This window comes from Antennarius striatus, chromosome 12 (assembly GCF_040054535.1).
Source record: "Antennarius striatus isolate MH-2024 chromosome 12, ASM4005453v1, whole genome shotgun sequence".
In the NCBI taxonomy this organism is placed as follows: Eukaryota; Metazoa; Chordata; class Actinopteri; order Lophiiformes; family Antennariidae; genus Antennarius; species Antennarius striatus.
The window spans coordinates 18089130-18113335 of record NC_090787.1 but is presented as its reverse complement, the minus strand read 5'-3'; the positions used below and the strand labels follow the sequence as shown (position 1 = coordinate 18113335).

Genomic DNA, 24206 nt, shown 5'->3' with positions numbered 1-24206 from the left:
TTTCGATTTGTAGCGGGGTAAATTTTGACCAGTATTTGTACTCTTACTTACTGGGGTCAAGTAACCTGTCCATCTCTGGCTTTAAACAGTTGATAAGAGTGTGGGAAAAGGTAACAGATAGAAGGCGGTTTAATATCAGTGTGGGAAGGGTTCAAGAAGTTTAAATTACCGTAAATAATCACATAGTTTGTCGCTATATAGCGGAATTTGTTATTCGTGTATGGTTCCTACAACACATTAATCGTGAGTAATGAGGGCGCACTGTATTAGGAATAGCTGAGGTTAACTACCTGGCAGTCTGGGTCTGAGCAGACACTGCCCACCGCCGACAGCTCCGTCCCGTTCCTCGTCCCACAGAACCTGCAGGCATCTGAGCTGCTGGAGGTCGGTTTACCTGCACGGGTACAGTACATCAGTCATATTATATTGGGCTTGTGAGAGAACAGGTACCTGTATATGGGGAAGCCATGATACCTTGTAGATACACACACATATGCAGTGTCTTTGTTCTCTCCTACCTGTGTGCTCCCTGAACTCCACCATAGCCTTCATAGTTTTGGAATCTGCCAGCGCCATGAGCCAGAAGAGCTTGGTTCTCCCACAGCCTTCATGGAGATCCACCTTAATAGCTTCCTCTTCCTCCTTGAACACCTAAAAGCAGCCATGGTGATGAGACTAAAACGCATCTCATTCTATACCACTCTGTTTATGATTCGTTTTACTTTATCCAACCGATCAGCAGTTAACAGCAGAACTGCTAATAATCGGGAGACTCTTACCTGTCTCTGGTGAGAGCGTGTGCGTCGGTGCAGGTGGAGGAAGCGGTCGCAGTCGGTGCAGAGGTTTCCACACATGTTACACAGAATGATGGCTGCTGTCTCACCATCATCATGATTGTCACACATTGGCTGTGGATCCAAGAGAAGAGCAGTCTATAATTTTTTTCTAATCAGTTGCTGTCAGAGTGGAGCTCTTAGTCTTTCATACGGGTCTCACCATCTGCTTCTGCTGTCCATCTTTACCCATCCAGCGTCCAGAGGAAAGCCTGTCGACGTGGTCCTGGTCCAGCACACACAGTGAAGCTAAGGCCAGCCATAACTGGAGGACAGAACGGGAGAGATTAATCCAGTGATTATTACCCAGTGTGTGTGAATACTGATTCAAGACCTGCTTTAAATTAATGGCGTTAAGCATCCATACCCTTGTGGTGGCAATACATCGTACAGGAGACCGATGTTCCTCCTCCATTTTGGTCAGGGCTATGATGGTTTCTGCTATAGCATTTTTGGTGACTCTGGACCACGCATCTGAAAGGTGACCCTATAAAGAGCAAATGGCAGTCTTAGAGGTATCATTCCATTGACAGAGAGACACATTGTAATACCTGCAACTTACGGCAGCCATATCTTTAACCAGCTTTATGATTATCTCTGCAATCTGAGGAGGAGTCGAGCCTTTCATCCACCAGTGGCTCTCTCCTCTGCGGATGTAGCTGAGCAAGACAGAAAAGGGCAACAAGCACAGAAATCTCAGGATACTATCATTTATCACAAAATATTTTTTCAGTCTCATACAAAAGCATCTCTGTTCCATCAAATTTTGGAAGTTGAGCAGAATCAAACTGACCTGGAGTTGAAGATCATTGGCAGAGTGACGGTGGTGACCCCTTTGCCAGCAGCCATGCCAGCAGTGCCAGAGATGGTGGTGCCTTTGGCTTTCAGCTGCACAGTGAGGGCTTTGGCAATGCAGCCCAGGAACATGTCGAGGATGCAGAGCTTGTTCCAGTCACCCTTTTCTGTGGAGTGGATGATGTCACTTATGTCTGCTGGTGGCAAAGCCTTCACCCCAATTATGCTGGCGAGTCGCACAGGTGTAACCTCTGGAAGGACGCGTCTCAGCAAGGATGTGACCTGCGATCAGGTGAGATGAGAAAGGAAGGCAGTATGCAGGGATGTTACTAGGAAATTACAACCAAAAAAAGTTAGTAAAATGGGTCAGTCTTTATTACAATTTAAAGATTAAAGATTAAGATTAAAGATCCCTTTATTAGTCCCCCTTAGGGAAAATTAGTTTTCGACTCAAGTTAGTAATTATTACACACAATTATATACATGGTAAAGGCCCGAAAGCACACACACACAGACAAGTACGGTATACAAATGATGATGAGAGGTAGAGCGGTGGGAAGCTGCATCGCGGGGTGCCCCAATGAGCAACTTATTAAGGGTACGGTGCCTGGCTCAAGGGCACCTCGGCAGTGCTCTACAGATGTAAGCCAAACTAATAAACTGTCTATACAGGTTAAAATTCACAGTAATTTCAGGTGTTTTCAATTTGCAATGAAGAACAGACTTCATCTGTGTATCAGTGTGTTCCCTCGCCCACCTGTCTTTGCACTCTCGGGGAAGCAGTGTGCAGCAGAGAAAATAGGTCTTGCATGAGCGTTAGCTGCTGAGCTAGGTACTGGCGGCCAACGTTGGAGCCGCTCAGAGCCAAGACCATCGACAGCAGCTCAAAGCAGTAGGCGTCTGAGGAGGCGTCATCGTCGCTGGGCTGAGAGTTGGCGTTCTCCTTGCTGGAGATGGCGTGCTCCCACTCCTCCCTCACACGGGTGGCCTCCATACGGATGGCCTGGACGATGTGCGCACACACCTGGAAATAAAAGCAGATTTATGTATTTGTATACCAGGTACAGGGTTAAAATGATATTTTGTTGAATGGTTTAAGGAATACCTGTTTCTGAAGGTTGGTCAGTTTGCTCCTGCTGAAAATGATTCCCACCATGTGCTCTTTCAGGTCAGCATCAGATGGTACCTTTTTAAAAAATACGAATACCATCAAATACCACAAACCCAAACCAAAAAATATCAAAATGTTTGAATTAGAAATTTTTCCCAACAGCACAGACCTTGTCTTCTCCCTCAGGTGACGACAGCAGGTTCTTCTCCTCTTGTTCAGGAGTTGGTTCTGCATCTCCACAGATAAGTTTTCCAAAGACCTGATTAAACAAAATAAAGACAGAAAATTTAGGTTCAGGCAATTTGCAACAAAAAAATGTAAAGTTTGAAAAGTTTAACGTTTCAACATTGAGGTTATATTAAAATGCCCACAAAGAAAACAGACCTGTGAGGTGATGAGGCGAAACACGCGGAGAGTTTCAGCCTCACAATTCTTCTGCTGAGCCATGCTGGCTGAAATCTGTCCCAGAATCTTGATGCTTTCTCCCTCTTTCCAACCAAGGACCTTCACCTGGCGCACCCTCAACGTGTTCTCTGGACCTTTCAGCTCCATCTTGATCACATGGTGATCCCCTCCAGGAAGCTCACTTGTCACCCAGCCCATGTGACGCGAGTCAAGGTCAACCTTTGATCAAATGACATGGACGTATTCTGAGTATTCTGCCACACTTTTAAATTGGGATGCCCCCACCTCCAAAATGACATAGATCACTGTTAACAATCTCATGGTTGAAACGGTTGATAAATCAACAACTCTATTGATTTTAAAAATAAATTGATAATCTGTAGTTAATGTAATCCTGAATGTGAGGAAGGCCAATACATTTTGTAAACATGAATGACTTAATATTTAATAAAAGCGTTAATTTTCTTTCCAGAAAGTTTGAATGCTGATATGTAATCGATTTATACAATATATAAACAAAGTATACCTGCTTGATTCTGCAGAGGTCCTCTATTGCTTTTCCACACAGGAATGATACTGATGTGACTTTGTTCTGTGTATGTAAGAAAAAATGTATTCATTTCAACAAGCTTATAAACACTTTGTAATCATTTATACCACAAAACAATGCATTTCCCCCCAAATATCTAAATGTCTGATTTACCCCGATGTCTCTGGAGTTGTCCACATGAACAGACACGTTGGAGGCATTCATGCCTTTCACACAGCTGATGGTAATGCTCTTGGTTTTGTTCTTGTCCTCATCTCCAGACTCCCAGAAGGTTTCGGTGGAGCCATCCGTCAGGCTGCCTATCATGGCAGGACGACTGGATGTCTTGATGTCTACTACACTTGTCAGATCCTTCAGACAGGTCACCAGGCACAGATCCTACCAACACACACTGATATGTCAGCATCAGGCTGATGTACATCATCAGCTCAGATCTGAAGTAAATAACGGATTGTTGTCTTGCCTGGCTTATTGCTTCGTATCCTGACTGCACACTAATGTTGAAGCTCTCCTCACTGTCTCCATCATCTGACTTTGACAGGATGTTGTTGATGTGATGAAAAACGTTGCTCTGGTGGAGAAACTGGTGGTCAGACTGCTTGAACTTGAGACTCCAGCATCTAGAAGAAAGTTATAAAAGTTAGCTTGACATAAACAAACATTTGGACCTGTTAAGAGTGTAAAACAGGCAGGGATGATTCAGAATATGATGAAAAATACTGTTTGCAAATATCACCAAGTTTCCCAAAGTGAACAGATTTTTTTTTGTTCTTATTTTCATTTAAAAAACATTATAATTTAAAATCAAAACCTTAAAATTTAGAAAGAAGCTACATTGAGGACAAGACCTCAAAAATTTTATTTAGTCCACAAAAGAATATTAGTTTGTGTTTGTCATTGTTTCAGAAACAGTACCTAAGTGCCATCTGTTGGAGTGAACTGCCACTCGGAAGTGACATCATGAGGTCTGAGATGGTCTGAAGGAGGCGGTGGAAGGTGTGGGGCAGAGGATGAGCTGCCTCCCCAGCAATAACAATGTCTGACAGCGGGTGTTCACAAACACCAAGGTCTCTCTCCTGAATACATGAGAGCAGAAATGTCAGAAATAGAAGATGCAAATAATGTTGCAGGACTTCTAGTTGAAACCACTCATTACCTGTTCCACAATTTCCTTGTTTCCCTTGTTCTCATCATCTTCCTCATCCTCAGGCTCAAAAGGTGAAGGAGTGAGAGACGCTACAAAATGCCAAAGGATGTCGTGCAGCGAGGTGGTCTGGATCACATTACACAGCAGCCAGTTGAAAGCCTGAAGAGACATGACAGAGAGATCATTTTAATCAGTCTTTTAATTACACATGTAATACTAAAATACAAGTGAGTTAATGAATTATAAAATGCTAGTTTACTTAAAAAAATCTCCTGGGTAAACAGACATCTGAGTCAATATGACCTAAACCCTCATTTCTATTGATAATTGAATCAAATCTGAGCTCTGACATTCACTCATTCCAGAATATTTTTCCGCCTGAACAAATGTACCTCCATAGCAAACACCCTGCAAGCAGACTTCCTTAGTGCATGCCGCATGGCCACCTCCAGGCCTTCCAGGTCATGGTGCTGGATCACAAAGGCCAGGACTGGCCATTGAAAGTTCCTCTCCCCCTTACTGAGGGAGCCATGAGCCGAAATCAGCCTGGACAGCTCAGGAGATGGATGTCGTAGCAGCGAAGATCCCACCTCTGAATGGAGGACAGCCAAGATTAACCTCACAGGCAATTTGACTCTTGCCTTTGCTTTTCACTTTTCAGATCAGAAGGTATAATTACCTGCATCACCGCTGTGGACCCTGCGTCTGGGCACGGCTTTGACTCGGGCAGGAGAAGGTGAGTGTTGCTTGTCATACTCAGATGCTACGACAGAGTAAGACCTCTGGAACACGGTACGCTTCGCAGTATCGCTGTCTGTAATGGGGCTGGTCTCAAGACTGAAAGGCAACAAAAAGAAAGAATTTAAACACGGCACAGAACATCTGGAATTACACTGACCCGCAAAACAATGGCACGTCATACCATAGTTTAGTTATACTTTATTATACATATAGAGAGTATTATCATCTTCAGCTTTATCTGTTGGCTTGTTCTGAGCATTCATCATGTTGCAAAGCAACTTATATATATATATATATATATATATATATATATATACACACACACACACACAGTATATATGCTGTATATATATACATGTACTGATTTTCATCCCCGCAGGGAAATTAGTGAACAAACAAACTAACTTAATAACTTAATAGCTTAAACTAAAAAATAATTTATTGAAAATATAATGGCAACCTGATCTGTCACATGTATATCATGCAGAATGTGGTGTTTGAGAAAAAAGCTGTCTTTGATTGCATGTTGATGAGGTACAGAGGGGTACCTGGGGGGCATTGATTTCATGTTGCTCTCTGGTTCCTCAAATACATTGGGGCAGGCATCGGGGGTGACTGAAATATAGGGCGCAGGGACAGATGTTGAGCGCAAATATCTCATCTCGTCCTGGAAGAGGTTATCATCCTGGTAACCACCAAAGTTTTCAGTGTGTTGCCTGAGGGGTAAAAAGGAAGTAGACGGTAAAATCACAACAGAAGCACATTACCGTATGTGTTATCTATGAAAGGGAAAATGTTAGCTACCTCGCTAGTGTCTGAAGATAGAGGCAGCCCATTTTGTTGGGGAGTTCATCTGACACCCCCTCTTTGAGGCTAGGAAGCTGGGAGTGCAGAGGCCGGGGAGGGTGGTGGCATAGCATGCTGGGCTCAGCAGCGCTACTGAGCGAGAGCAAGAACAAGGCGTTGGCACGGATCACCTGGTGGGCCTCCATGGTGGGCAGCGCTCTCGGAGTCTTCACCTGGAGAGGTTTTTTCCTGGATTGTTTCACCTGACAAAAAATATGAGATTGAGTTGGATTCAACTAAATGAATTCATCATGCAGAAAGCTGCTTCACAAGTTAAACTGCAATCGTGGACCACCTTCTCCCTGGCGGCTGTCTGTTTCTCTCGCAGGTATTTTTCCCGACAGCGATCACACACCAGGTACCAGGTGCTGCCTCCAATACCTCCATCTCCACAGTTCCCAGCCCAACCACCACAGAAATGACCAATGCTGTTGTAGCCTTGACCTCCAGCATAGCGACCACAACCTTCCAAAGAAATAACAAGGCGCTGAAGAGCAAAAGTACATTCTGGGAAGCTCTCTCCACTTCAAAGGATTGTCAACACACAGAAACACTTAGCAACAACCTCATGAACTCATACCTGGGTGAGCTTGTCTCATATGGTAGGTGACAGGGTATGGATGAGATTCCCCACACAGCTCACAGATGGTGTCTTTTTCTGGTCCACCCATCGCAAGTTGTGCCATCTCTCCAAACAGGTTCCCTCTCGGACGCACTTCTGCCTTCTCCCTCTTCTTCTTCTCCTTCTTTGCCTTTTTACTGTCTTTCTCATGTTCTTTCTTTTTCAGAATAGCACTGGACCCTGGGCTAGGGAAAATCATGTTCTGAGTGGCTGCCTTGATGGTGGCCATAGAGATGTCCTCCCAGAAGGCCACAAGGTGTTGTAATGTTAATGGCAAGATCGACTTCGCTCTCAAACAGGCATGAGAAGTCGTCTCGTAGGAAATGGCATCTCCTTTACCATCTTCACACTTCTCTGGGAGTGGAGGTTCTTTCAGCATGGAGAGCACTTTATTTTTGTTGATGCTTCCCATTTTGGAGATGTCCGGCCCGTGTGGAGCAATATTAAACATGTTGAGTGCAGATGAAATCTCTAAGGAGTGGCGGTTCTTTAACTTGCTCTCCTTCTCCTCAGCACCCTGTCCTCCCAGGGAGCTGCGGATTGGGGCGTGTTCTTTGGTTAAATCCGGGTTGAACTTCAGGAAGGAGGAGCAGGCCATGGCATCGTGGACAATCCCTTCATGCCACAGGAATGCTGCGAAGACTGCTCTTGCACATTCAGCCACAGAGGGTGACATGGCCTGTTTGGCAGGTTCTGTGACCCGTGATGTATTCTCACCTTTGAAAAGAGGCCCAGATTTGTCTTTCTTAGGGCGTGTGTGTCTACTGGAGGTTTTGCGGCTGACTTTTGGTGAAGAGCGACTCTCTAGTTCCTCTTTGACAGGCGCTTTACCAATGCTAAAATGAACCTTGCATGATCCTTCCTCAAGATTACGGACCTCCACATTCTCATCATTGGTGTCCTCGTTGGAAAGGAGAGCACTAGATGTACAGACCTCTACAACTTCGCTGTGGAGATTTTCTTGGGTTACATGTGGGGAAGGAATGCGGTTCTCAGCATTGCTGATCATTCCTTTGTTTGGATCTTTAGGAGACAGTTTAGGTTTGGGAGATGTAGACCTGCCCCTCAGGGGCTCTGTAAATGGAACCTTCTTCTTCCTCAGAGTGTCCGGGTCCAGAGTGTACGAATCTGATTTGGACCGTTCTCTGGGGGGATCCAATCGAGCTTTTGAAGAAGGGCTAACTTTAGGTGGAAGGTTCTTGTCATGGTAGGTTGTAGAGGAGTGCTGGGAGGAAGTGCTTGAGGGACTCGATCTGCCCGAAGAGGATACGCCTTTCTGTTTCGGAGAGGAGGAGCGCGACCCAGGGTTTGGAGAGTCAGCCCGAAGTCCTGGGGTTCTCCCATCTGCTTTCAGGGCCTGTAGCGTGTTGTGATTGGGCGAGTGGGAGCGGCTGTGAGAGTCAGACCTCAGTTTGGCAGTGTCTGATCGGAGAATAAGAGCTTCGCTGGCTGATAGTCCTCCGTCTCCTGTCTTAGTCCGGCTCTGTTCAGATGAGCGGATTCCTCGACTCTCGTGTTTGGGCAAGCGATTCTCCTGGCGGTGTTTGGAGGCTGGGGACATGGGGTGGGCATTGGGCATCAGGTTTCCTCGCTCACCTAAACATTAACAGAGTCAGAATATAATGGAAGACTAAATCATTGGTATCAGTAGAACTGTTTACCACAAGACAAAAACCACAAAAAGAGAAAAACAAAGGTAATGTTAAAAATATGGTGAATGGATGAAAGAAAGATAAGTCTAAAAGGTGAAGAATTGAAGATCTCAAAGCAAATGACAAAAATGGTATACTATATTTTCTAAAAAGTACTTTGGGTGTTCCTATTGCTGCAGAATATGAATAAATTCAGCCTGTGGACCACGTCAAATTCCAGCTTAGGTCTGACCTCTCCACTAATACTGGTTCTAGCTGTAGTGGAAGCTAAGTTATTGGTTTAATGGTTGTTTGTTTAACCCAAAAAAAAACATGGAAATCAATTTATTAATAGATATTTATGTTGTGATTGGCCATGTCCCACTTTAACGACACAATAAATAAGAGTGGCAGTAAGACATGATGCCCCCCAATTTTTTTTTTTTTCGGATTAACAGACAAACACTCTGTTCATCACTGAAGACACCGAGACTTTAACTCCTACCTGCCCTCTTTTCAGTCTGAGGAAGGCATGTATGATGGGATTACGCACCCTTTAGCCTGAGAGCAACAGATGAGAGAGCAGTGCCATGCCCAGCCACGGACACACTGCTTTTGTGCACACGCTCACGAGAAGCAAGGTTGCGAGATGAACCATCTACAGCGGAAAATAGTGGAGCAGGTAAACGAGCAAGGCATGAAATGCAAAGGGGCACCACAGAGAGAAAGACAGAAAGCATCAAGATGCAATGGCCTGAAGTCAAAAACTGGAAAATGGACAATGTTAGAGTGATGGACAAAACATGGACAAACAGAGGTAGAGAAAATGACTAAATAAACTTGAAAGAAAGAAATGTCAGTTCTAGAGGAGCTGTGCATGATATTCAGAATTTTTTTCTCCTCATTATATTTGTCTCCTCCAAGTTTACAGAGGGGTAGCCTGTTTTGATCTGTATCAATCAGTCAATGGGAATTTTGAAGATGACAAAATAAGACCAATTAAAAACTTACGAATTTGGGTTTCATGACAAATCAATTATATTGTAAAGGAGACAAGAAAATGTAAAACAGCATTGTTTTAAAACAGCAAACCTCCAAAGTATATTCATACTGTATATCTCTATTCAAGTTCCAAACGAAAATGAATTAAATCTAAGTGATCCAGAGCGATTGTGAGGGGTACTAGTGACCGATATGCTAAAATGAGAGCAAAACTATGAATTTATCCAAACATTTATGCAGACACTTCAAAAAAAAGCTGGCATTTCAGCCAGGTTTCATTAAAACTCTCACGTACAAACTTACACGTTCCAAACAATTTGCTTTAAAAAAAAAAAATAACAGGACTGCAAATCTGTCAGAACGCTAAAGTACAATTCGCTACAACACACACATTCAGGATAGTTAAGAAAATAGAAATCATTCGGATCGGATGGCTTACCAGTTCGTAAAAGTGAAAATAGCTAAAAACATTTCATTTCATACATACAGCATTCTGTGAAGCTTCCTCTTGTGGGATTATCTGACACTGTACGCTATATAACACCTAGCATGCTGGTGGCCCTGATAACATCACCATAGCACAGACAACAACAAAACAAATGGATTTATTGATTCATTACAAATAAGAAATGCAAATTCCAACCCCTGGACTGATTTTGTGAATTATTTGCAACATGACGATATAAATACTGTTATTAAATGTGGATTTGACTTAAATATAAAATTATTTTTTAAGTTCTGCTTAACCACATTGGAAAAAATATCAGTTTGAAATTTTTTTGTCAGACCTGCTGTAGGTTAACACGTAGAAGGAAAGCCTTCACACAAAGCATGCCAAATGTTGAAATGCAATAATTAAAAAAAAAGAGAAGAAGAGGAGAGAAAGAGCAGTGACTGTCAGGATGAGAGAGAACTTCACAAACTGAAACGCTGCAGAAAACAGATGGATAGTGTCCTGTGATAACCTCCTATGCATGGTATATATTTGTCTTATCCAGTGATAAGTAGAAACTTTTGTCATATGTAATAGTTGAATAGGTAGAATTCTCCAGGTAGTTTCCATGAGTGAAAACAGTCACAACCATTTACTTCTGTTTTACATGATGGAGTGAAGCACTGAGCTGAGGTGAAGCTGAAGATGAAAGGAGTTGTTGTGAAGGATTAATGATAGAGAGGTAAAGTTAAAGCAGCAAGGAAGATGAAAAGAAAATCTGACTTAACAAGCAGACACATAAGCAACTCAGCAAAAACGTTCCACTCAACAAGACTTCAGGTCCGGTATTTAGGTTTAAAATCTTTTTTAAGTACTACTGAAAAAACCTGACACTGCATATCCCTGGTTGTTCTTACTGAATCTGTTTTAGAACCAAAACTGAGTTGCTAAATTCCAGACGAGATGCCTTGTTTAGGATATCTTGGCAAGTTGTACATCTGGTACAACTTAGCTACACTGTATTGTGTCACATCACTCCTAAGTTTCCCACACACCCAAGAGAATCAATAAAGAACAGATCAGAAAAACAAAGCGAGGAGGAAGAGGCTCAACACTGATACAAGCAAGCACTGTCAGAAAGCAAGACAGACTTACTCAGAAGCTGTGGTTGTGGCTGAGACAGTTGGGAGGGGGATTTTCCGAACACAAATGGGCTGTGGACAAGTGAGGAAGAGGAGGAGGAGGAGGATGAGGAGGAGGAGGGAGGTTGGGCGGCTTGCTCAAATACGGAGGAGGGAGTTGCTGGGAGGAAAGGCCCAGACTGAATGGAATTCAGTATGGCACTCAGTCGGTCACCTGCAAACATGGAGACAGAGGATGGGGAGAAACTACAGCTTATGCTACAGTTTGAGGTTTTCAGAGAGGGTAAAGGTCATTGTGTGATAACTTAAGTCATGGAGTCGACTTCCTCAGTGCAACAGATGTGTGACATTGGACGGCCCTTAAGAGACCTTGAAGGTAACAATTTTTATGTTAGGAAATTAAACACAATGGCTGTTGACTGGAAGCATGTCAGTCAAGCTGCTCAAGGAGCAACTGGCATTTAAAGCTGATCAGGTGGACGGGGATATTTTTCTAATACTGTCTAACAGCCTGTTGGATCCATTACATAGAGGGTTATCCACTGAGCCAAACTTTTCCATTAAATTATTCAAATGTGGGCTGAATCTATCCCTCAAATAAAATTATGTTTGTCAATAGCACGCTAACAATGTAGCAGCACGTCTAATGAAAGAACTGTCCACAGACCAGCAGAACACAACTGGTCATGTTGTGTGTGAACATGTGTGAGGTCATTCAGAGCAACAGGTTTAGTCTGTGTTACAAGAAAAATTAAAACAATTGTCTTGTCAGAAACATTAGCAGTCATCCAGCAGGCTTAATATTACAGTTCATGTTACTGGTGTATCTTCATCATAATATAGACTGGAGCAAAGACTATAGAGACCTACCAAGGTCTCACACGGCCTCAGCATAACGCGCAACGCAATGAATTTTGTGATGTGGGTAAATTTCAATTAGTTAATTAAAGTGAAATGTTCAATATTCAACCAAAACACCGACTGTTCAAATGATATTTCTTAAGAGACTTTAATTAAGGGTTATGCCACAGCTATGAACGGTGAATGAAAGCGAATCAGTTGCACGATGCACACTGACTGACACTGCAGAGATGTTAGGCATGAAACAACAACAGTAGACTGTAGGGAAAGCATGCACAAATGAAAGCAGATGACAGAATCTGCAATTCCAAAGAGGTTGACTGAAGCATGTTGCATTGGAAATACCACCAAATCTAAAATCATATGTTTAAAGTTAAATGATGAGAGTCCGATTTCAAAGCATGGAGATGACAATGTTCAAAATAAACCAGGGAAAGGTCAGAGTGGAGACATACAGCAGTCATTTTTTCTCAAAACGGTGAGTAATCAAAAACCTCTTTGAATAATAATTTGCTGATTCAGCATATGTCAGCAGTGAAGCCAACTTGAACTGATCTAACCTTTGTTGTTAGAGATGCCGTAGTCAAACCCCTGAGCTACATTGGATGCTGCAGCTTTGTTGAAGGCCTGCACAGAGAACGGGCTGGGCGGTGGGGTCTGAGCGCCATGTTCCAGCAGCACTTGTTCTGAGAAGAAATTAAATGTTATCCTATAAAGTATCACCTCAGATGTTCCCAAGGTCTCTTCATTTAACGCGTCTTACCATCATCATGACGAAGGTACTGATTTCCACCGCGGTCTCTGGCCAGCGACCAGGCCTCCCCCTCATCACTCTCGCAGAACTCGACTACACTGTTCTTATCCAGCTGTACCCAGGTCCCCTCTGAGTTGACCACCTAATGACACACAACACTCTTTATCTGTACTCACACACAAAGAGCACTTAGTCTCACATACACTCCACCTTTGGACGGTTAACTAGGAAAACCAGTCTCAACCTTTTCATATCAGCCCCCAGTTCATTATTTATGTGAAGACAAAACCATGACACAAATTCTACCATAGTAAATCAATAACATGCAAACATTCAATTCATGTGATTGACATATAAAAAATAAACAGCAAGAGATCACACACGTTTGATTTTGAGCATCAGCAGACACTGTAGGACAAAACTGATGTAACTAAAACAAAATAAAACTTACTATAACAAAGAAGTAGCTTATTGAAAGGTAAATGCATGAGGTTGTTTTTCCTCATTTCCCTGAAATATTATAATTTTGGAAAACAGACATAGATGGAAGTATTAGTATTTGCAGGCTGCACCTGTCAGATCCAGACAGTCATTCCAGTACAGGCTCAGAGAGGAAACTATTGAACAGCATGACACACCACAGCTACCAATGACAGGTCATATCCAAAAAGGGGAGGCTCCACTTATCCACACGCCCAAGAGAGTTAAGACAGTTTAAAGTGTGAAATTATTGAAAATGCAAGAAAGATACAGACAAGTCAAAGAAAAGCTCAGCAACGTGTGACCAGATTTCCACTGAGAAGCCTTGAAGCAGCAGAATACGACACCCTGGAACTGTAGTAGGTTTTTGAAGCTGAATTTAGGAAGGAAGCGTGCAAGAATGTTGCAGCCACAGGAGTTGATACCTCATTGAGTGGAAAGATAAAGAACACACACCCACACCCTGAAGAACGTGATGTATTCCCATTAGAAAGAGGCATTACATCCATTACATTCACAATCAGTTCAGTTTGGGGAAAAAAGAGGGAACTTTCATTTGTGAAAAATAAGGCCAGAATATACTTTCATTAGCTATTACAAGACTTGAACTTAAGTTACTGGAACCCTGCCACAGAAAACACATGTCATTATTTGGGGTGAGTGCGTACCTCGCCTATGGCCTTGACTTTGTTGCCAAGTACTAACATTCCAATGGGGATACCCCTAAGGTTTGGGCAGCTTCTGATGTTGTGACCAGAGGGGCCGGTCTTCACTACCTTATAAAGCCCCGGGCCGCCGCCCTGCCCTGCCCTGTTCTGCACCAGAATAGGAGCCTCACGGGAAGGGCAGCTGCTCACCTCCTTTGTGTTCTCCTCCGATTGGCCCCTGACCTCCTGCAACAGGTACAATTGTGGATTAGATTCAAATAACAATAAGATTAAATTTGATATACTTCAATGATCCCAAACTGGGAAATTCACGTTGCAGCAGCATTCAAACAAAAGAACAAACAGGCTATCGTAATTTGGAGACCAAATTGAGGTTTAGCCAACTAGAAAGTCCTGAAAATGTTTAGAGAGGAGTTGTACTTAGCCCTGTTTGGGGGCTTGTTGTAAAATAGGGTTTGCTTCTGATTAATCTTCATTTCACAGGAAAGACTGGGCCTTTGTCAGAGGTGGTCTATAGTTCACTAGGCATATTGAGCAAGTATCTAAAGGTGGCAGACATGTACAGGGAGTTCTTTAAATGCTTGACAGTTGGGCGTTTTGGTGAAAATTAATTTTAAAGTTAAATAAGATGTAAATCATAGTTTTATTTAGACAAATACGATAAGAATCATCACTGGTGCTGTGAAAAAGGATTACTTTCCAGTCCGGCTGGCTCCCCTGTTCCCAGTCATTCTGTTAATGTCTGATTCTCCATCAGAAGCAGTAAGTGACTTTCAAAGACTATCTGTCCAGATTGGAAATGCACGGAGTATAAATACATTTGAAAAGTTTCACTGAAGTATTCCTAATGAATAAAACATGAATCAACATCCATTTGACATTGTAGTTATGCAGCTTAATGACCAATAGACAACAGTCAGGTGTTTCAATACAGTGTGAAGGGATGCATGCTATCACACATGAGGATACAGGACTATTTAAATACAGTATATATCACACGCCTCAGAGACAAAACCTCATGCAACAGGCGGGGCATTTGTATCTTCAACCCCATGCAACACACACGTTTGAGTAGTAAGACAGTAAAACATCAGAATGTGATCATAGAATCTATGGGACAGTAGCCGCTGACACACCGACTGTATGTCTGTTGTCAAAATCAAACTAAACCATGCAACCGTATATTCACGTCTTATTGCTGGCTTGAAGTATGACATTCTGGAAAAACTACAAAGTCACAAGGGGTTCAAGAGAATGAGTAACAGATAAATGATAAGCTATGGGGGCAGTGAAACGATTTATCCCTCAGACTACTCACCTGTGGTGGGAATATAGTTAAAGGAGTCCACGACAAAAAGCCGATATCCCTGACTCCTTGGCTAGCGTTAAAGACATTCTGAGCAACAGATTGTGAGAGTCAAGAAACAGTAAACGACTGAAGAGAGGAGAGAAAACAGAATGGGGGAAGACGCTCACGTATTTTTTTGGAAGAACAACAATATATTTCAGCTGAGCTCCTTGGAATTTCCAGCATCAGAGAATATTTGAGAAGGAGAGGAGGCGAGGCCTGTCAGAAAGATCAGCTAGTGAAATCTTGGAGCACTGTTATGAAAGGGGCCATGTGGAACCACAAATACGGGCAAAGCCTGTAAAAAATTTAAACACTTGAAGTGTAGCATCAAAAAAAAAAAAAAAACAAAATAAAGCAGGTTTCAGGGGTAGAAATAGAACTGAAAGACACTCCAATGCTGAGACCTTTTTTTTTTCCAAATCCGTTTTCTATTCAAGGAAAAACTTCCAAAAAAATTCCCCACTTTGATGATGTGGTATGTCATGCTGTTTTGACAGAGACCTCCTACTGAAGCATCCTGGCAGCTAAAGCAGACCAATGCAAAGGTGGAATTGTAGAGCAATAGAGCTACAATGTCCCAACGAAACGTTCTGTGAAGCAGTGATTGCTTCATGACAGGAAACCACCTCTTATCTGCTTGTTTAGAAACTTTTTTTGTGACTGCAATATTAATGTCTTGAGTTATATCTAAGCGTTATGGTGGTTTTTCTGGCATGGAGCAAAATGTTACCGTTACATGCTGTGGTGTGTGAGTGTTAATGAAGTGTGAATGAGAGCTGATGGCAACAGCACAGACTAACCAACTTGAACACTGGATGACATTGCTTCTTTACTGCTTTTGTTCATTTTCCATTCCTGCATTGGATTTCACTTCTTTTGCACTCAGGCACTACATGTAATACCGTGGTCGGTGAGCATTTACAAGTGTGGCTCCTGGCTGAACATCTGATGATCACGTGATGGTGAACTTGAGGCCATTAAACATGAGTTAATGCATGCATGCTCCCAGCTGCTGTTCCTTTTGCAGTGTTTCATACTCAGTTGTGTTTAAATAGACATTTCATGCAGGAGAACAGCCCAGCAGTTACACTCTGATGATGTTCTCAGTTTACCATGCCTCAAGTACATTAGAGGAGAGAGTGCCAAACACAAAAGTTCTTTAAAGACCATTATAGTTTCACAACATCAATTAATTCTTGAGGAATCCCACAAATGAACAGCGCAGGAGGTCCTTGCATTATTAAACTCAAACATAATGCTCCATAGGCCTTCTACTTACGTCAGCTGGGACCAGTAGGCTCCTACCCAGGTGCTGGTTAAAAGAGAGGCACCAGGCTTCAGTGTACCCATTCATACTGGGAACATACTTCTTTACTGTTTCATCATTGAGCCTCAGCCACACACCATCATCATTGTGGATCTACAGGAAAACAGGTAACAGAGCGGCGCCATGCCATCCTGTTACTATGGAAACAGGATTGGCTGCACCCTCAGACACACACACACACACACAACACGTGTGAGGCTGCAGGAAAGTTTCAAAGCCAATTACAAGACAGCGAATGAAGGTTACAGCAGGGTGCAGGTAGGACATAAACAAATTTTTTGAATTGTAGTTGAACTTTTGGATAATGACGATTGCATGATGATTGTGATTAGACCTTTCCTGGAGCCTCAAACTGCTTTGTAAGAAGATGCAAAATTATTGCAAATAGTATAATTATACAGTATTTTCTAACTTGAATATAATTTTGCCTAGTCTAGTTTCAATTACCTCATCAATGAAAGTGACAGTGCCATTAACGTGCACTGTGCCTATTTGTTCACTCTGTAGCGAGGGGTGACTACGCACACGCAGGCCTGCACTGTCCTTGGACACAAATTTACGGACCTGAGAGAAGCAGAAGGGAGACAGAGATTGTGAGCAGCAGCAAAGAACAGAAAGAAAAACAGATCAAAGGGCAGGAGGAGAAAGAGAAGCAGGACTAGTTGCTACTTGATCGCACATGAAGCCTTCTTCCCTGTATATGCAACAAGAGGAAACTTACAGAACTTTGTTTTCAAAACCTGTTCCAAAGCAATACACTCAGTTCTGGCTTAAACCGCACATGTTTACTTGTTTCTCCACTGTGGAGTACAAAATCAAAGTACCACAAGCTGCTTCAAAAATAAGAGAAACCTCAGCCTCAGTCACACTACTGATCATTTCATTTGCTAGTGCAAATGAAACGCCAGAGCTGGAACACTTGCCTGCGTTCTCTAAATCAGTTGGGATTTAGAGAATGCAGAAACAAAGCAACAATTGCAGATTTTACCACACAGAGTAACGGTCCATTTGAAGTCATTTCCCATCACTCTGTTGATACACATTTTAAAAAAATAACGAGTGCAGCTTGAGATTTATTACCTCCACTGTGTGCCAAAATGACTCAATGACAAACTCAAAGGAATCTAGTGATGCCTTTGTGATGCTATGAGAAACATTCAAAGGCAGTTCTTTTTTGCATATTCGGCATAGTAAAACACCACGGTAAAGTCCTTCCTCCAGTCTACTGATGATTAGAAACAAGAGCCCATCTTAGGCCCCGTCCACACGATGCCGGACGTTTTTTTACCCGGCATCGAAAAACGATTTGAGTCCACACAACAGTGTTTTAAAAAAAATCTCCGTCCACACGTAAACGCATCAGTGCATTTATCGACACGTGTATAAGCAGAACAACTCCGAGAACAACAGGAGAGAGCACCGGGTTGTGTGGAAATTCACACCGTTCCTCCTGGAGGACGACCTCCATCAGAGTTCTCCCACCAGCAGACAGCGCGTCCCGGTCTGACCAAGAACTGGCGTCGGCGTCCTTGGCGAGGATCGTGAATGAATGAATGAATATATAAACTCTATGACACATAAATAAACAGACGAACAAATATTTAAGTGCAAAGCATGTTTATCAACGCATCTTCAACGTGGAGCTGTTATACATCAGAAAATAGCCGGTTTTAGCTCCTTTTGTACATGTAGACATGGGTCACATGCATGACGTCGCAGCGGTTTTCCTCGCAGGGACACGCCCCCGGATAAAAAAAAGTTGCGGATACACTGTCCACACGACAACACAGACCCAGAGTTTTCAAAGAAATCCACCTTGGCCAGCATTTTCAAAAAGATGCGTTTTAGTTCCGGATATCCGCGTTGTCGTGTGGACGGAACGCGTAAAGGCAACAAAAAAGTTGCGTTTTCAAAAAGTACCAGCATCGTGTGGACGTGGCCCAGCTTTAGTCTTCCATTGTCCCAGGGAAAAAATCTCTCAGCTCACCAAATGTCATATTTTTAACTTCATTCCATGGGTCCTATTACCTTGCACTGGAGACACAGCTTACAATATAAACTGAACAAAGGTGTAAAATCAGTGCATTCTCAGCACGAAATTAACAACCACCTCTACCTGCAGTTCAAATCCCAATACTGCTTAATGCAGCTTTTAGAATAAGAATTTAATTTTAAACAAAACCAATTGTTAATAGCTTCTCCTGAGTTGTTTTTAATGAGTGACTGCAGGTGGGCATATGGTTCAGAAATGTGTTTGAATGCTTGTTTGTAGTAAAGAAAAAAACCCACCTTGCTAGGCTGAGGTTCAGCCTTAGGTTTGACCATCTGTGTGCCAGGAGGTATCATGCCTTTGGGGGGGTCTTTTACTTCTACCTCCAAACCAGCATCTAAATGCAAAGAAAACACTTGTGCACATTTTCAAAGATAGTGATTGCCATGCCGTTCTTAAGGTCTTTGAGTTTTTAAAATAACCATTACACTAAGTGCATAGTATCCATATTATGATACGTCATTTTGTGGGGTTAGTGAGTTACCCTCTGGTCACTCTGGAGTAAACATGTCAGAGGATAGACAAGCTGTTCTGATGTTTACACTGACATACCTATTTCAATGCCATCAATGGTGACATGGATGGTATAGAGGCCCACAGCTCCTGGAGTCCAGTTAGCACTGTAGGTTCCATCAGTGTTGGCACGAATCAGCATGTTCTCACTGGGTCTGGGGGTGGGGGGTCAATAATTAGATTGTAACTCACTCAGAAACCTGTTTTGTTTCTACAATATCTCAGTTACCTCTTTGGGGTGGGTGAAGCAAAGCGCAGCTCTTCAAACGAGTAGTTTTCATATGCCTAAGAAAGACAAAGTAGTAAATACACAATCAATATTTGTATATTACATATTTACAGTTCCAAAGAAGGTAACTAAATTGATGGCATTTGGTCAAAATGTCTTCGTGCGTGACAAACCAGTATGTACTGATATATACTGTACATTTTCCATCAAGGTCACAAGTTGGTGCAAAGCAGATCCGATAATGAAGCTAGCTCCCTATTGAGGAGCACCTACAGCCTTTAAAATAAATTGTAAACAAGTGATTCAGTGAGAGCGTTTTAAGGGAGTTAAATAAGACTGGCCTTCATCATGGTAATAGCAATGTATCGAGCCTCTTTCACAATCATGGGCTCATAGGTGGCTTCCAGCTTGGGTGCTGGTAAACCTCCAAAGGTTAGGTCAGGGCCAGAGGACAAAGGTGAGGAGCTTCCAGGGAGTCGCTGCAGCTTCTTCACATTTTCGGGCTGCATTGACTTCTTCTGTGAAACAGGAACAGCCTTCACCTCCACCTGGATAACAAGGACCACGTCTTAAAAGTGGGGCACTGGAGGGATGTTGAAAACCTTCAATTATTCTTAGGAGCAGAAAGAATTTTCTAACCTTCATGTTAGGAACATGCACCACATCTCCATACTGGTCTTTGGTCTGTACGACTACAGTGGCTGGCCACCCACAGCGTATGTCGTCTTTGTTAAGGATCAGAGACGTCTTCTGAGGGTCTGCATAAGAATCAGGCTGGAGCCACCTGCATGGATGAGAGAAAATGAGAGAGACAGAGTAGTAAATGATGCCTTGTGATGAAGAGTCTTAACCTGTAGGGGTTAAACCAGTAAAACATGACAACCACGTTTCAAACTGACAAAGTTTATACTTTGCTTCTGTCAAGCAGGCTTCCAAATGGCTGAAGTCTCAAGCATTTATTTACCTGGCCAGACGTCCTCCACTAGAGCTCTGTACACAGGTGATAAAGTCCTCCAGAAAAGAGTGCTCATTGGTTTGGAGGTGCAGGGGCAGGTTTCCCTCCAGGGCCTCCAGTATGGTAGGGGAGTGAGACAAAGCCAGACCCTTCCCTAGGATTCCTGAGTGGGACTTACACACCTGAGTAAAGTCAAATAAAATAAAAAAATTAGGAAAGGAGGGAACAGAATAAATTCCAATGAGATCACAATGAAAGTATTTCTGAACATAAACCGATGATTTACCTGAAGAGACGCTTCCTCCAGAATCTCAAGATCCTCCTCTAATTCATTACCTCAAATTTGAAAAAAATGACAAATGAACATGTCACTGAAGATTATACACATTATTAACTGGTTACACGTAATTTTCACATGGATCGATATAATGCAGTTCATTCACAAAAGTGCATCCAGTGTTCTCCATACCTATAGGGAGGGCCAGGTCTTTCTTCATCAGAGCTGCAGCACACACACTGCCCAGGTAGGCCAACTCTTTCTCAAGCATGATGAGACCCTGAAATGTCCATAAATGCTCTGTTAGGAAGCATTTTTATCGTAACATTTAACATTTCTAGTGAGTGGGCCCATGCACAAAACTTAAAAATTGAACTACATAGCATCCAGCTGTGTGGTTTCATGAAACAAACGCTACTCATTTATGGATGGGGGACCACGTCACAGAATGCATGACTGTGCTGTACCTCATCAGGGCCTGGGTTGAATTCATATCCCACAGCAACACACTTGAAGCCGTAAAAACAAGCTTTCTCATCTTTAACGTAGTCTGAGGCAGTTTCCAGTGAGAAGAGAACTTCATTTCCTAAAAGCAAAGATGACAAAAGACAGAAGAACATAATTATTGCAAGAAGTATCACAACATATCAATGGACAGGCCAATTATAGAATGTTTCTGGTGATGGCGGTAGCTGATCACAGCTGAATCAGCTTTAAAGACTGAATTATTTAATTCATGTCCGTACATGTGCTCAGAGCTAAAACTAATACAGTCTACACTTAACAAACACCTGCATGTGAATAAAAAACTGCTTTGGAGTGACAAAAACGCTGTATCCTGCTAAGAGGAAAAGGAATCTACTGACCCTAGAATCTGAAAAGCAGATATCTGAACAAGCAGATAAAATCAAATACATGTATACTATGTATGAAGTACAACAATTTCAGCTTATTACACCAGATATGCTTTTTAAGGGTTAAAATCTCTATATTACACAGCAGAAACTATAAAATTAAACTGTGTTTCATGTGAATCTCCTGTGGGGGAACACTGCATGATTGTAATCACTTATAAAGACACTTGAAAGGAATCAAACGGCTAAAACTAAATTTTCTTTTTAATGCTACTTAACTACATCATAGTGATTTATCTAAATCTATAGATCTCTTCGGAATCAAATTTGATTCTGTGGTCAAAAAAATTCCCTCTGTTGGATTCTTCCTTGTTAAATTTTCAGTGCAAACCTTGCTTACCTGGTAGCACTTGAACAGTGGTTGGCCACCCTGTGGAACCAGAGAACTTCTTCAGCTCAGTCCAGGTGTTGATGGTGTCATGGACTAAAGGTTTGCCCCCCAGGCTGGACAGGTGGAGGATGCGGCTGGGGATGAGTAGGCGCAGAACATCTTCCGGCTGTGCGGTGCCACACTGTGAATCAAATTCAATGGTGGTCCAGCGGACACAGTCTGGAAAAGAGATCTGAAAAATAAATGAGACAGAGCATAAGTCGCCTGGAATTTCCTACTTGATCTTTTTAATGTACATTTTTTTCCCCTAATAGTTAACAGCCAATTACCTTGTACTGCGTGACACCGGCTTGTTTGTAAGGATGGTCACTCTCTATTACTGAGTAGTGGTTTGAAGTGGTACAAGCAGACAGGCCCTGCTCGGGCTGGTTGCCGGTCGTACTGTCTGTCGATTGGTTGGGATTGAAGGTGGGTGGTGCGTATTTTTGGTTGAGGGCTGACACAGCTGGTAGCAGCTCCTGAACAAGTACAAAGACCTCCACGGCAGCCTGGACAAGGACCATGAGACATTTTACCACAATGCCACGTCGACAACTGAATAAGTCAAGATGAAGTGTCTGCCATTGTGGATTCTCCACTTACCTTCGGGACAGACGCAGCCACGGGGCCGATGTAGGCCAGAATTAGAGGCAGGAGCATGGAGAACAGACTGGAAGAGCTGAGCAGCTCAGGAATATCATCCACTGGAAATAAGAAACAGATTACACAGTCATAATCCAATCTAAGTATATCCATAAGAATTACCAGTATTCGTTTACAATACATTATATTTATATTACATGAAATTATTTCATATTTACCATCAACAGCAAAAGCTCTGTGAAGCAGGTCCTTCGCAGCTCTGACGACTGCACTAACCACAGACAGTGCTCTGCTGCAGTTCTTGTCCTCCTCATTGGCTTTACTCAGCAGCTGAGACTGGAGATCGCCATCATACTCACTCCTTCAGTCGAGGGAAAAACTCAAATCAGGACAAAAACAATCGTTTGAGGCTTGAGACATTGTAAAATGCTGGCTTGGTGTTTACCTGTAGTATAAGATCTGTGGGATCTGCCCTCTGGTCTGGTTGGTCCCGTTGCTACTCAAGCTGCATGTGCTGAAGGTGAAGGACACCCCATCAGAGCATTGCACTGTGGTCATTCCTCCATCGCCATTAGCTGTCCGGCTGCCATAGTTTCGTAATCGAACAGCATACTTTACGCCCTCCTGTAACACAACAAGTTCTTTTCAGTAAGATGACCCCAGAACAAGCACACAAGTGGGCAAGGAAAAAAACAACAAAAAACAGAAGTATTTCACCAGAAATTCACTTGCATGTATTAGTTTATCTAGATCTGGCATACTTTGAGTGGTACAGCCTTGTCCAGGCGAATCTCAGCAATATCACTGGGAGAATCATCCGTGCTGTAGGTCCCCTTCACCAGCTCCAGGGACGTCCACCTGTGAGAATGTGCTGAGTCCCCTGGGTGCTCGGTCTGCGCCTGAAGCGTAAGTAAAGAAAAGTTGCAAAAAAATGATTAACTTATCAAGTCACATTTGTCAACAGATAAAATAAGACGTAAACCACTTACATCGTCAGCTAGCACCTCTAGTTCATACTCGTGGATGCCCCCTCCACCGTAGACGCAGACACCCACCAGAACAACGCCTGGTTTGTCCACCGTCAGACAGATCGCATCCGGGGAGCCGTTACCCGTGTTCCAACTCCGGCCCTGGCTTGTTTTGGTGAATCGGTTGGGGGATGCTTTCACAGAGTGGAGTGAGTTCAGCCCATCGACCTGATGAACAAGAACACAATAAGGGATGTGATCAAACTTGTTACATAAGTATAGGGGTTTGACCAGCATATTTGAGAAAATACTGTACAACAAAAAGGTTCTATATAAAATTACAATGAAATACTCATGAAAAACCAGACAGATATAGATTATAAATAATCATTTCAAAGATATCTGTGCAAGCAGTGGGTGTCATGTGGACAGACATGTCTCGTTTAGACAAAAATAGAAACAAAAGAACATCCAAAAATGACATGGTCTGAAATAAACTAAAAACTATAATTGATATTGTAATAAAACTATGAATGTGACTATTTATATCAGCCTGCTGGTTACGCAGGGACAGACATAACAACAGAGAGCCCCTCAGGAGAGGAAGAGCTGTTTCCCTGACGACAGA

The 24206-nt window shown here is 42.7% G+C and overlaps 1 protein-coding gene across 11 annotated transcripts in view; it reads right to left on the bottom strand.

Annotated features, from left to right (window-relative positions):
* The window catches only part of mycbp2 (MYC binding protein 2), a 62168-nt gene that overhangs the window by 5704 nt on the left and 32258 nt on the right, over window positions 1–24206 (bottom strand). For 4 of the 11 annotated variants that reach the window (XM_068330258.1, XM_068330259.1, XM_068330260.1 and 1 more), the window contains 44 exons: window positions 23600–23806; window positions 23372–23509; window positions 23056–23234; window positions 22829–22971; window positions 22611–22711; window positions 22298–22516; window positions 21978–22200; window positions 21191–21309; window positions 20916–21003; window positions 20733–20782; window positions 20456–20628; window positions 20131–20275; window positions 19833–20039; window positions 19492–19547; window positions 19302–19417; window positions 18989–19086; window positions 17147–17263; window positions 16652–16792; window positions 14022–14246; window positions 12883–13015; window positions 12680–12805; window positions 11272–11472; window positions 7009–8646; window positions 6724–6893; window positions 6387–6631; window positions 6131–6298; window positions 5521–5678; window positions 5234–5433; window positions 4851–5000; window positions 4610–4770; window positions 4158–4314; window positions 3848–4072; window positions 3671–3736; window positions 3124–3363; window positions 2909–2998; window positions 2734–2814; window positions 2386–2652; window positions 1627–1910; window positions 1396–1492; window positions 1201–1320; window positions 997–1098; window positions 780–908; window positions 519–651; window positions 291–394 (listed from right to left, as the gene is read on the bottom strand). In XM_068330258.1, coding sequence (XP_068186359.1) covers window positions 291–394; window positions 519–651; window positions 780–908; window positions 997–1098; window positions 1201–1320; window positions 1396–1492; window positions 1627–1910; window positions 2386–2652; window positions 2734–2814; window positions 2909–2998; window positions 3124–3363; window positions 3671–3736; window positions 3848–4072; window positions 4158–4314; window positions 4610–4770; window positions 4851–5000; window positions 5234–5433; window positions 5521–5678; window positions 6131–6298; window positions 6387–6631; window positions 6724–6893; window positions 7009–8646; window positions 11272–11472; window positions 12680–12805; window positions 12883–13015; window positions 14022–14246; window positions 16652–16792; window positions 17147–17263; window positions 18989–19086; window positions 19302–19417; window positions 19492–19547; window positions 19833–20039; window positions 20131–20275; window positions 20456–20628; window positions 20733–20782; window positions 20916–21003; window positions 21191–21309; window positions 21978–22200; window positions 22298–22516; window positions 22611–22711; window positions 22829–22971; window positions 23056–23234; window positions 23372–23509; window positions 23600–23806 — 8190 coding nt within the window. The remainder of the gene's footprint in view (window positions 1–290; window positions 395–518; window positions 652–779; window positions 909–996; window positions 1099–1200; window positions 1321–1395; window positions 1493–1626; window positions 1911–2385; window positions 2653–2733; window positions 2815–2908; window positions 2999–3123; window positions 3364–3670; window positions 3737–3847; window positions 4073–4157; window positions 4315–4609; window positions 4771–4850; window positions 5001–5233; window positions 5434–5520; window positions 5679–6130; window positions 6299–6386; window positions 6632–6723; window positions 6894–7008; window positions 8647–11271; window positions 11473–12679; window positions 12806–12882; window positions 13016–14021; window positions 14247–16651; window positions 16793–17146; window positions 17264–18988; window positions 19087–19301; window positions 19418–19491; window positions 19548–19832; window positions 20040–20130; window positions 20276–20455; window positions 20629–20732; window positions 20783–20915; window positions 21004–21190; window positions 21310–21977; window positions 22201–22297; window positions 22517–22610; window positions 22712–22828; window positions 22972–23055; window positions 23235–23371; window positions 23510–23599; window positions 23807–24206) is intronic. The other 7 variants (XM_068330263.1, XM_068330261.1, XM_068330265.1 and 4 more) reach the window with 7 other exon arrangements.